General features: G+C 33.4%; 1 protein-coding gene across 1 annotated transcript; it reads left to right on the top strand.

Moving 5' to 3' along the window:
- The first annotated feature begins 1,391 nt into the window (after window positions 1–1,391).
- Window positions 1,392–12,156, top strand: LOC140063828 (proton-coupled zinc antiporter SLC30A2-like). Its single transcript, XM_072110183.1, has 8 exons — window positions 1,392–1,440; window positions 3,913–4,179; window positions 4,532–4,678; window positions 7,110–7,263; window positions 8,457–8,700; window positions 9,661–9,766; window positions 10,090–10,224; window positions 10,471–12,156. The coding sequence occupies exons 2-8, from the start codon at window positions 3,918–3,920 to the stop codon at window positions 10,623–10,625; spliced, it is 1,203 nt and encodes a 400-aa protein (XP_071966284.1). The 5' UTR covers window positions 1,392–1,440; window positions 3,913–3,917; the 3' UTR covers window positions 10,626–12,156.
- Window positions 12,157–14,165: the final 2,009 nt, after the last annotated feature.

Raw genomic sequence — 14,165 nt, 5'->3', positions numbered from 1 at the left:
TCAAACCGGATGCAGCCATATCACGTCTCGAAGATGGTACCGTATAACCGTATTTGGTAGCGAGGCGATGTGTATGTGACGTTACATCCGGTCTTATGACGTCATTACAGCTTCTTTTGCTGCTGTACCCCGAGTATCGCACATTCGTGCTTGTTTTTCTATCGTTCATCTCCACCAGCCTGTGACACCTCCTTCGCAGTCTATGCCTACTTCCCCCTTTATTATCCAGTCCACCCACTCAGGCAGCTACTTCCTTTTTTTCCTAAGTCACGTCTCATACTCACAGCATTTTCATTTTTCAGAACAATTAATAGGCGCAACAATGATTTAGTTTAATAGAACTCGCTTGATATAATGTGGTAAAAAGGTGCAAAAGTGTGATTATTGACGTTTGACAAATTGAATAAATGTTTACTATATTTTCAGTAAATGTTTGACGTAGAGTAGAGAGCTGATTTTGGTTTATAATTGTTTACAATGATATTATACATTCTCTTATCATCTCCACCAGCCTGTGACTCCATTGTAATTGTACGTTCTCTTATTATTCAGCAGTTTCTACCCAGGCAGCACTTCCTACTTTATATTACTTTTGTCTAACCCATGCATACGCGAACTGAGCATGTGTAGACCTATTTATTTATTTATTTATTACCATATTTACTGAGGGTAGCCTATCCAGTTCCTAATAGAACTGATCATTCAGGGCCCTCGATAAAACAAACATACAGTACAACACATAAAATATTAAATATTAAAATGACATAAAATATATTAAAGGCTTAAAAATTGACAATGATTATATAAAATTCATATAAAAGTTAAAATCGTTGACAGAAAAAAAAAAAATATATATATATAGCCTATCCAACAAGTGTTTCAAGCCGTTCAGTAACCCAACAGGGGATTGCAACGTTTTAGACAAATATTCTAATTAGACAACAAATCTATATCATGTTGAGAAAAAATGCAGCGAGGGTAATCAATATTGAGCTACTTTGTGTTTATGTACTTGTTGGAACCAAGCTTTACAGTGAGTACTTTGTCTTGATCGTTGAAACGCTTACATTGGTACGTGCGCGTATAACGGGCCCTACAATTTTCATCGTTAGAGAGTGCATCAAATGTCGTGTCCCTATGAATTTAACTCATTTAAATTTGAATTGAGTTATAAGGATCAGGATTTGAGTGACTAAAGTAGCGCCCTCCTCTGTCAAAGTTGTTACAATATATAGTACTGTACACACTGAGTACTTCATGAACGAATGAATATTATGGATGCAGTCCCGACAATGAATGTGCACACGGCACTTACACAAATATTGTATTATTATAAAGGTATGATTATCAGAGAAGTTATGTTAAAGTTTAAATAACCCATGGTGTGCAAGACATCCATTCTTACGATAGGAACGTTTTATCATCATCAACTAACTGGAGGTAAGTACCTAGTAGGTCTAAGTACTAACAATGACATTTAGCTCATATCTCCCTGATAAACATTATTTGTAGCCGGCCATGTATGCCTACCTTATGGTATATCACAGGAATTGCTTCCTATCCTACAAACAAGCGTATTTAAGATTAGATTATTAAGACAAACAATATTGTATTTTCATTCATTTACGTTATTTATATTTACCCCTATAAGCCTATATAGTAAGTTTCAATACTTAATTAAACATCAATAATACGATTATGTTGTTCATGACGTATTTATTACGCGCGCGAGTTGAATTATCTACAGAATTATTTATTCTTTCGCTCAATAATACTTAAAATCTCCTTATTTTGGATTAAAACTAATGTGGGGAATATTAACAGATACAGAGGTTTGTTTGATTATCATTGATGTTGTAAACACTTTGGCAACAGTTTTCATGACAACAATTATCTTATCTTTATCATCATAAACTAACCCTTTTAAATATTCTGCAATGTTTACTTACACCTACGGAACAACAAAGTTAAGGCATGCTGTCGACTAGCGACACACATTATCAGATACCTTCATACTACAACTGCCCATTCACACACCATTGTGTTTCTAGAACGTCTACTAGCGACACACACTATCCCTACTTCAGATACCATCATGTATTACAACTGTCCATTCCCACACCATTCTAAAACGTCAATTTTAAGAATGCATTTTAAGTAAGAGAGATTTTGTTATGGTTTTGGGAGAAGGACTTCAACTGAGATAGACATAGTTTATAGATGCATATTTATATGGACATAACCTTAATCTATTCAATAAAGTTGTTTGATAATAGTGTTTGATAGTGTTAACCAGTCTTGTAGTAATGTACACAGTCGGTTTTGTTGATATATTTGTTTCATAAACACTTGAAAGCTAGGTAAAGCAAGTTGTATACTGGTATGCGGTACTGGTGGTGGTACAATCATAACTAGGATATTCCGCTGTAATTATTTAACGTTGTTGGTATTAATACTTATAGTAATTTGACCAGTTCAACAAGTCACAATTGAATAATATTATATTTAAAAAAAGATAAATAACTTACAGATAGGTGTGTTCAATCATTCTTTATTCTGGAATGAATAAGATCAATGATGTTTGGAACTCAAACAAGACAGGACACAAAAAAATATAATAATATAATAAAAAAGATACAAAAAAAAAACAAAAAAAAACAGTATTTACAGTCATACCATGGTCTATTAACCCTGGCGTTGCATATTGTATAAATACACGTACGCCGCGCCAAGGTCGTATTAAGTATTGTTTTCTTTGGTACAGGCATGAATTTTAAATATAATATTTAGTTAATTGTACATAAATTAAAAATGTGCAACATATTATATCATGACAAAAAAAAAACACAAATTTCCTTTTTAAAATGGTAAAATAAAAATAATCAGATAGACTTTTTCTTAGTAGTTAGGTAATTTAACCTAATGTATTCATGTCTAGTGACTCCCTATCAATTGAAATTTATTTTCTGGTCAAAATCGTTGTTTGGGTGGTCACGATTATAGTTCCAAATCGAATGAAAATAATGTGTCGTTGAAGTTAACATCATTTCTGACTGTTATTTGTCATGTGTTCACAAATAAATAAATTAAAAATATATATAGCTTCTGCCTTTCATTTTATAATGTACACCCACATGCTGAAGTACCCGTGATTTCAAATTGTCCACACCTCTACAGTGTACTTTGATCTTTACACCTCTCAAAGTGTGCCTTTGATTAAAAAAAATGTACACCTTATCTTAAAGTTTACATTGATCTCAAAATGTACACCATATGTTAAAGTGTACATTTGATCTCAAAATGTACACCATGCCTTAAAGTGTACATTTTATATCAAAATGTACACCATCTTAAAGTGTGCATTTGATCTCAAAATGTACACCATGCCTTAAAGTGTACATTTTATCTCAAAATGTACACCATGCCTTAAAGTGTACATTTTATCTCAAAATGTACACCATCTTAAAGTGTGCATTTGATCTCAAAATGTACACCATCTTAAAGTGTACACTTGATCTCAAAATGTACACCATGCCTTAAAGTGTACACTTGATCTCAAAATGTACACCATGTCTTAAAGTGTACATTTTATCTCAAAATGTACACCATCTTAAAGTGTACATTTGATCTCAAAATGTACACCATCTTAAAGTGTACATTTTATATCAAAATGTACACCATCTTAAAGTGTGCATTTGATCTCAAAATGTACACCATGCCTTAAAGTGTACATTTTATCTCAAAATGTACACCATCTTAAAGTGTACACTTGATCTCAAAATGTACACCATCTTAAATTGTGCATTTTATCTCAAAATGTACACCAATCGCTCAAAGTGTACACTTGATCTCAGAATGTACCATCTCTAAAACTTTACCAACCACAAATTAATTCATTTTTATATATTATAGAAAAGATGTCAACAAAGAAAGATGGTTATATAGAGTTGGAAGAAGTAAATGGCGTGGTAAATCATACCAAATATGGGTCGAATAGTCCACCAGGCTCAGTTATTGAAAATGGCTCGGAAACCGCCAAAGTCCATTCTGATGGATTAGAAGACCATTGCCATAGTAGCATAGCATTGGAATTGGATTCAATTAGTAGAAAAACAGCTAGAAAAAAGCTCATATATGCTTCAATTGTATGCATATTATTTATTGCCATAGAAGTAACAGGTATGGACAAATAGTATCAAGTAACAACAGGGCTTTAACTAAAACTAAACAAAACAAGAATGCTGGATCGCGTGCGTTCACCTTCGGGTCATTTACATTACATTTAAAGCTTTACTACACTATCAATTTTTATGTGAAAAAATGACGTCATTCACTAGAATATTTGGGGACATCACACTTTTCAAACAATAGTGTTCGACAGAGCTTTAGGCAAGAAGACTGGTATATAATGCGTATTTCTTTACCAAGTGTAGGCCAATCAAACGCCGTAGTACTTGCATTGGGTCTACGTCGTTACATTGCGTCCACGTGGGTACCAAGAATGTTACGACACACGTCTATCTATTTACAGGTGGAATATTAGCTGGAAGTCTAGCTATATTAACAGATGCTGCACATTTACTGTCAGACTTCTCAAGTTTTCTTATCAGCTATTTCGCATTAATTCTTGCTGACAAACGCCCCAGTAAACGTTTGACATGGGGTTGGCATCGAGCAGGTGAGTTTGCAGTTTCTTTGTAATTCACCAAAGTTATATGATTGAAGAGACACTCTCCCCTTAAAAGCATTTAGAAATACGTCAAGGAATGTGGCAACAACAATAAGTATAGGCTATCGTAATATAAAATCAATATATATTTTTTCAATTAAAATAGTTAACTAAAATGATATACCAATGTCTGAGCTGGATGAAGGGCATGTAATATTTCTGTAATCTACTGTTATCATTATAAATTATTCAATAGAGATAACAATAGGTCTACATAACTTGATTTTTAACTAAACCGATATCGAGTAATCTCCACTTTTATAGGTTGGAGTAAAATTGCTATCAAGACTTAATTTACATAACTTTAGGCATACCTTTGACACATCGCATCACCACATATGGTAAATATTAGATGCAATCAAATTTGTTATCGTCAATACAATTTCGAAATTGAACAAAATTCTCACAGAAAATCATCATTATCAGATTGAAATACGAAAAGGCGGTTTTGTTTTTGTTCGTTATTTTCCACATTCAATAACGTACAAAACGATATTTATATAAGTAAAGTAAGAAGATATCCGTGTGCAAAAGAAGTTGACAACAACAAAATGACAATTAATTCAAGCACAACCTGAATTTCAAATGATGTTTACCTTTACTTAAGTCTGTATTTATTGTATTTTTTATTTATTTTTTTTAATTTTGATATTTGTATGAAACGCCATATGTCAAAATATTTATCTTTTTACTAATATTAAGTCAAAACTCCGTCTGGAACCGAAACTAGACGTTTACGTGAAAAGTATTCAAACTCTTCCCTGATCAACCTACGCGAAAATAAGATAGAGTTATACAGTGGATGCAAATAATGAATTACAATGTCTCTAAACGAATGAAAGCATTAATTAAGGATTTATTTGCATACAGTGTTTAGGGTAAGATAATAATATATGCATATATAGAATCAACTCTATGCATTGTGCTGTGTATGACAATACAATTCGTCATTCATTCATTTTCTTTATTTTGGGTAGTACATCCATATACAACATACGAAAACAAAAAGAGAAACAATTTCACCAGAAAACAATATAAGCAACTTCCACAAAACCAACCTACAATATTTTACAATACCAATTTGCACCAACGCAACGTAGGTTGGATTGTGGAAGTACTATGGTTTGAATCAGACTATTACAACTGTCATGAATTCTGTTATTAAAACAACTATGTATAAGAGTTCCTCCAAAATTCATAGAATGCGGGAACGTTATTCGTTACAAACATCATACTTGCGCTATTCTAGGCAATTTCAGTAGCTTACGTAACCCGTTATTAAAGCAAACTGTCAATGAGTTCACAGTACCTTCACTGAATTTACTCCATAGAGTCATACAGTATATATTAACGCAATACTTTTTAAATAACTGACATTTCACTTCAACGGAATATTTGGAGAATGTCCTGCATAATGTATTAGAGCTCGATACTGTTTCTTAATATCATAATCATCAATGTATAAAATAATAATGATAATATTCCTAATGTCAATACATCTAAAATCGGATGAACGATACAAACAATACCAATATCTGAAGAGTCGTAGGCTGACTTACCCAGCACACCCACTTTCATTTTATTTGCTTAACTGTATCTGTGGTGAAAATATTTATCTTTTAAAGATATCAGATAGCTAAGCAAACAAACTAGTTTGTCTGTACAATGTGCAGGTTCACCTTTGTAGACACAGGGATTCTTCTCTATATTTCAAGTTTCTATAGGTTTACATTAGTAATAGATAGAACATTAATGTATAGGAAAAATAAATCTTTTACCGAATTAATTGACTGGATCAAAACAGTGGTTTTACTCTCTTTGGGATTCTCACAAATTACTGGTACATCATGTAACTCCTTCCTTCCATATTATATGTAGGACAAATAAATCCTTTGCCCAAATTGACTGGATCCAAAGAGTGGTCTCAATCTTCTTGTGATTCTCACAAATTACTGGTACATCATGTAGCTCTTCCTTCCATATTATATGTAGGACAAATGAATCCTTTGCCCAAATTGACTGGATCCGTAGACTGGTCTCACACTCTTTGGGATTCTCACAAATTACTGGTACATCATGTAGCTCCTTCCTTCCATATTATATGTAAGACAAATTAATCCTTTGCCCAAATTGACTGGATCTATAGACTGGTCTCACACTCCTTGGGATTCTCAAAAATTACTGGTACATCATGTAGCTCCTTCCTTCCATATTATGTAAGACAAATGAATCCTTTGCCCAAATTGACTGAATCCATAGAGTGGTCTCACTCTCCTTGGGATTCTCACAAATTACTGGTGCATCATGCAGATCCTTTCTTCCTTGTTTAGGGTGATACGTGAGATGTATAAACTATTTTCACCGATTTTACTTCTTTCAGAGATTCTCGGGGCCCTGCTTTCTGTAATGATGATTTGGGCAATCACCGCAGTATTAGTCGTATTGGCCATTTTCAAGATAGTTAAAAACACTTATTCCATAAATGCTAAGATAATGATGATAACAGCAGGCTTTGCTATCTTTGCCAATGTTGTGTGAGTATTGATATATTATGTTTATTTTATTTTATTTCCTCAAAACCAACAGCAACGAAGGTTGCCACTTAAAGGTATGAAACAGAAAACAAATACAATCTAATACTCAATATATGAAGCAAACTTAAATAAATATGTAAATAGTAAAAATTAGCCTATTGAGCACGATTATTTACAAAAATAATACAATGAGTCTTGAATGAAGAATAACTATTGAAAAAATATCAACATTTACTTTAGACTCACTTAAATAGTTATACAAAGAAGGCAAGCGTTTCTGAAACCCCTTTTCGAGACATTTACTCTATTAAACGGAACATAAAAAGTGGACTTGATGATAGTTTTACGAGAAGGAGCATGTAAATAAAAAGAGAGCAACAGTCGCAACTAAACAAACAAATTGACACTCTTATAAAGAAACATTAAATCAGACACACTTCTTCTAAACTTCAAGACAATTAACAACATCAAAACGTTTACAAAGAAACCTAACAAACTTATATAGGTCCAGTTATGGACATCTTTCATTAGTCATTTCTTGAAAATGATTTAAAATAATTAATTATCGGTACTTCAAACCTGCGATGTTTGCAGCACTATTGCGTCGTCGGTTCCCACTTGTGATTACGCAATACAGCACTTTGCGTTGATACGTCGCTGCGTTACGTTGCGTTGCGTTCTAGTGGGAACCACGCTTTATCAACAAAGTCTAGGGTAAGGAGGAGGAAAGAAGAAGTTTACAGATCATTTCCCCCTTTATAAAACACATATTGTGTACTATTTAGCTAAGACGTAAGGCAATATATAATAATAATAATAATTTAGTATAAAAACTTAAACTACATTAAAGACGAAGATGTTTTTTTTTATACAATCGTTTAAATTAAACTCAAACAAGAGATTTACATTTTTAAAGCAACATTAGACGCATTTCCGAGTATAATTCCTACTGATGAAATACAATTTGATCTTGTTGTAGTCCTTTCAATTTCTAGTCTAAAATAATTTCTATCTCTAATAGTATAATATTAATTTAATTCAATGGTAAAACGGTTATGTAATGCAGCTGGTATAATTGTACATATAGAAGAGGTGAGTTTGGATTTGGATGAAGTTTGTTGAAAGTTTGAACATTGTTTATTTCAGCCGAGTATATACAAGAGTAGCCTAAATGTTTTCTTCTTTATTTCCAGTATGCTTTTAGTTTTACACAATCCTTGCAGTGGTCACGGGCACTCGCATGGGGGTCACGGGCATTCACATGGAAGACACGACACGGGGGACAAACACAATCTTATAGATCAAGAGGAAGGGAATGGAAAAAAAGGACACACTGTATCAAATAACGTGAATGTCCGAGCTGCAATATTACACGTCATTGGTGACTTCTTCCAAAGTTTAGCAGTTTTTATTGCTGCTGTTATTATATATGTCAAGGTAAACTAATGTATATTTACTTCACAATGCATGCTATTTTAAAAATAATGATTTGGTAGTTTTGATAAAATTATTACCATAGCATAAAAAAAGGCAATCTGCTTCAAGGTGCGTTACGTTACGTACGTGGCTTATGCAACCTTTTTACAACATATATTTTAAGATTAATTTATTCTGGATACAAACTGCCTTTTGGTGGTCAACAGCAGGCCTGAGTAATTTAGCCTCGACTTAAGAATTCTGTTCAAATTTACCAACTTTAAATTGAAGCGTTGTATGTGTGCTTTACGTTGGAATTGAAACAGCTGTTGGATCACCTCTACATGGTGAAGTAACAAGTTGGTATTGTTCGATGTTTGAATATTGGATAATGTCTCCTTAATTAAAATTACTCAATAAGTCACCAGTGGCTACGAATAAACACAGGTATGACGTCTACATGCAAATGCGTCAGACTGGAAAATCTGAAGTTTTTTTTCGCAGAAAGGAGAGAACGAAATTAGTGTTTTCTCTCATCATCTGGCTTTTTTGTTTTGAATTTTGTCTATTTTATTTATATAAAAATTCCACTATTAAGTCCAATTTACACAGACGACCGGTGAGACAGTAATAAAAATATGTATGTACTGTATGTTATTCCTTATGACCATTCACACACACAATACAACGCGGATCGAAGCGAACAGCTGGTTTCCGCTCATGATATTCCTACCAGTTCTACGTGGGACAAACTACGCGGTTTACCGCTTACCGTTACCGCTTATCGTTATCGGTTACCGTTTCCCGTTACCGTTCGTCCGTGTAAATTGGCCTTTACTCACATCATTGTTTACACTGTCATTATATCAGCTTTTATCACCTTTTTATAATGTAAGTCTGTCTTCTATGATATTTATTTATTTATTATTTTGTTTGTATACTGCTTATTGATATTGATGACATTTTAATCTGTTCTTATAGCCTGAATACAAACTTGCAGATCCAATATGTACCTTTGTATTCTCGATACTTGTACTTGGAACGACAATAACTATCAGTAAAGATATAGTCAACGTTTTAATGGAAGGTAATGTTTACTGGAATGCGCATGCGTATAGACATAATGAGCGCGTTATGAACGTGTGTGATCAACTTAAAAAAATCTAATCAATTACGTGCGCATGCGTGTACGTACGTTTATTTCATTTGTAGCCAAAAGATTTCAATTTATGTATGCATGATATTTTTAATTTAATGTCAGACGTAAAGGGTGTGTAGAAAGCGACGACCTCGCTTACGACCCCGATTATTGTGTAATACAATGTAGGCCTACTCAGAATTCTTTTTACATTAGAAAACAAATCGGATGCGAACTACTAGTTTATCAGTAGTCGATATTTTGTTTTTCAGCAAAACCAGAAGGAATAGATTTTCCAGAGGTGTCTAGTTCAATTAGAAAAATGAGGGGGGTAAGGTCACTCCATGACCTTAGAATATGGATGATCACGACTGAAGTAGTTGCTTGCTCCGTTCACGTTACAATTGGTAAGAAAATTCATCCCCACACTCTACTCCTGTTCATGTATTGTTTTATATAGGGTTTTCGCTAAAAACGCCCGAGGCGTCCAGCGTTAATTGGAGTGCCACTTTAGAGTCCCTAAACCAGGAAACTCAGGCCTCTGCGTTACGCCACTGCCTATGATAATAATATGTCTGCTTTTGTGCCACTGATCTTTTATACCACTGGTTTGTCAATCAAAAAACTTATAATGTGATATTTTTAAATTTTAGATGATGCAAACGTAAATCAACAAACGCTACTTAACGATGTACGTGGTCTTATGCGACACAAGTACGGCATCAGCGACTGTACGGTGCAGATCGAAGAACATAAGAATAGTATGGATAGCTGCGACCAATGTGTACTGCCAGGGGAAAAGAAGTAGGCATGATAGGCTGCTCAGGCCCATGGTTTATGAACCCAAAGCGGCCCTCCGGAGGCCTCGGGCGTTTTTAGCCTTTTTCGACATATAATAATTATTGTAATGCCTGTTTTTAGTCGCGTGGAAGCGACTCTATAGTTCACTATGTCGGTCGGTCGGTCTGTCGGTCCGGTATCACTATGCGTTTTATCGCTTTCTGACCTTATCTTGATATCAGTTTAATCTAGCTAGGTCATTTTTTCACAGTATATTCCTTATGGCCAGGAATCGATGTGGTTATGTTTTCACGGTGCGCAATAAAAAATTACGCGGTCTACGCACGATTTAACGAAATCACGTTTGTAATCATATCTTCACAACCATGAGTCACAATTAAATAAAATTTGGTACTCATAAATTTCAGAGCATAAATCATCATATGGCAATACAATTACGTGCGTAGCGCATGTAACGCATGCGTACACGCGCTTAAAATGTTCAAAATTTATTTTCGATGAGATAAGAGTACGTTTCAGGAAATTTTAACCGTTTACAAAATTGCCATGAGTGCGCATATTTTTGTGCGCGCACTGCGCGTTAATTGTCATTGCGCACTCTTTTTGCCCGATTTCTGTTTTCTTGACTTACTTTTCAACTTGAAATTACGTTATACGAGCACGTCAAAAGTGACAGGCTACGCACGTGTAAATTAAAAAAATATAAATGTTTTTAAACATTTCAACAATTTTAAACATGTTCAGTAATTTCGGTCAGTATAGTTCACTATGTCGGTCGGTCGGTCTGTCTGTCGGTCCGGTATCACTATGCATTGTAGCACGCGACTTAATGGCTGTTGGCCTTGTTTCCTCTGAGCACTGCTCTGTGGCTCCATAAGCTCCAGAGTCCCTTGGTTTAGAACCATTGAGCGCTCATAGCCGTTACGTCACTGCTGTCTAACATCTTTGGGATGAGGCAGAAAGAGATGAGACGAAGAGAGAGAGGAAAAAACTCCCAAAGTTAATATTCTGGCTGTTTTTGCAATAAAAATATTCTAACGCTTCTAATTTATCTATAATATTTGTTTTTTTATTGCTTAAAACATAATTGTTATAATCATTATTCATTTATTGTATTATAATACTATTAATTATCATATATTATAAGGTGTTTTGTAATTTTGTTTGTGTATTGTAGGCCCTATATATAATATATCTATCATTACCGTATGTTTTATCTTTTAATATTTATACCATCCTGTGTGTGGCTACTGGAAATAGTATTTCATTCACATTAAAAACTACCACCAGAAGTGCAAAGAGCGAAAATACTATTATTATTTTATTTATTTTGTTTAAAAAAAGTTTTTTATGATACAAAACATACTCCCACACAGAATATTTTGATATTGCTAATAATAACATCTTCAATTATTATATAATATGACAATACGTTTTGCAAGGTGTGAGTGTCACCATTTATTTTTAATTAATTATTACTGTATTGGGCTGAATGTGTAATTTTATAATGCCACATAATATTTTAAACTCGAAATAAAGATTGTAAAATATTGTTTATTGATCAAAACAACTTTGGAATAACAAGGACGTATATCCTAGTTTTTATTAGTTTATTTGTTCAATTATTAGTGTCAATACGAAAGTACCAAACAAAACAAATTTCAGAATGTATACATTCTGAACTTTGTTTTGTTAAAGCTGAGGCATATGTATTTGTATAAAACACCATCATACCTCTGACGTCTTAAATCTGTTATTTTTGTTTAGCAGTAAAAATATTCATATTTACCCTTACTGTACTATACAATGGATCGGAAGAACTGTACTGTAGGGCGTACATTGTAATAGGGTAAGGCAAAGAACTTAAGTTCTTTGTGTAAAGCGTAAAATACTTTTGTATTATATTAGGCCGCCGGCGGATCCGAAAATGATTGATCTTAACTTTAATAATAAGAACCGAAATAAAAAAAAATTGGGAATATGAATAAACAAAATGTAGGCTATATATAATTATTAATAGGGGTTCTTACAAAATAAAAATTACAAGTCAAGCTCTGTCTACACTACCAAACTTTATTACTATTTTATTATTATTTATTCAGGCAAAAGATACATTTTACAAAATATAATACAAATCAACAAATTAAACAAACACAACGAAAAAGAAATATAAAATTATAGTCACTAGCTGCCAGGAAAGCACAAAAGCAGCCTAAGCCACTGTCACCAATTAGGTGTCTACCTCCAACCAGTGACTAATTATTACAAATAATATATATATATATATATATATATAATATAGATGATGATAAAGTAATATCTTAAAAAAAATAAATTATATTAAGCCTATAGTTTATATATGTAAATGCTAAATTAAATTATAAATAAACAACTATAAAATAAAATAATTTTTTTTTTAAATGTTAATAATAAATTGAGTACAAAGTACTGTAATATTTCATCCCAATTTTATGTGACAAAATATGTGATGTGCCCATATGTGGACATAGTGATGTTATGTCACTACCATATTTGGGCATATCACTACCACTTTTGTCAAACTATATAATTCAATGTAGAGACAGAGCTTTAGAAAAAACCCGTTGTTTGATTCTCTAACAGGATATAATGTAATAAATTAATTGATGAGTAAGGTATAAAGTAGACCAATAGGCCTATAAAAGTGTTGTTATTGAATAATATAGGCTATACACACGTACACTACTAATTATAATATCAAGAAATAATACGATTAGTGTAGTTTTGTATGTAGGTAATAAAAATGCCAGGTTCTTAATCTTGATGGTTTGCAAGTCTAAAGTTCCAATAGGATGTTCTCTTTATGATAACAGAGGAACTAATACATCATCGTGTAACATATCTCTCGAGGAATAGTACGTAGGCCTACGTTAACACCTCAGATACATCCTTATTTTGACTAGAAATTGTGTTATGTTTTCATTACTTTCTGTATTTTTCCTCAAAAATGACCGTACCCACGCGCTCTCATGACGTAAAGCGTGGTTTCCTCTAGCAAACGCAACGTAACGCAACGCAGCGACGTATTGACGCAAAGTGCGGTATTGCGTAAACAAAAGTGGGAACCGACGACGCAACATTGCTGCAAATATCGCAGTTTTGATTTCACGCAGGCGGGGTAAACACAATTATTGGAAAGGCAGTTGCGTAGGTTGCGTTACATTGCGTCGCCAGTGGAAACCAAGCTTTAGTACATCGTCTGTACTGGATTTATTTATTATAACAGTTCTTCTATAGATACATAAGTTTATAAAATACGGGGTATTATTCACTAGCCGTGATGTATCATTTCGGGACCGGCTCATAATATTCATCTCATCCAATAAATGTTCTTTTGACCCCCCATACTGAATGTTTTGTAAAACATTTTATTCGTACTTTTACTTTAAAGTCTATTATTAGCAACAAATGTACAGTATTTACTGTATTCTAGACTACATAACGTCGGAAGTATTTTTATGACAAAATAACGAATCAATGTCGGAACATTGAGCTTAATAATTGAAAA

Source organism: Antedon mediterranea, chromosome 1, assembly GCF_964355755.1.
Source record: "Antedon mediterranea chromosome 1, ecAntMedi1.1, whole genome shotgun sequence".
NCBI lineage: Eukaryota > Metazoa > Echinodermata > Crinoidea > Comatulida > Antedonidae > Antedon > Antedon mediterranea.
This window is presented reverse-complemented; position numbering and strand designations above follow the sequence as displayed.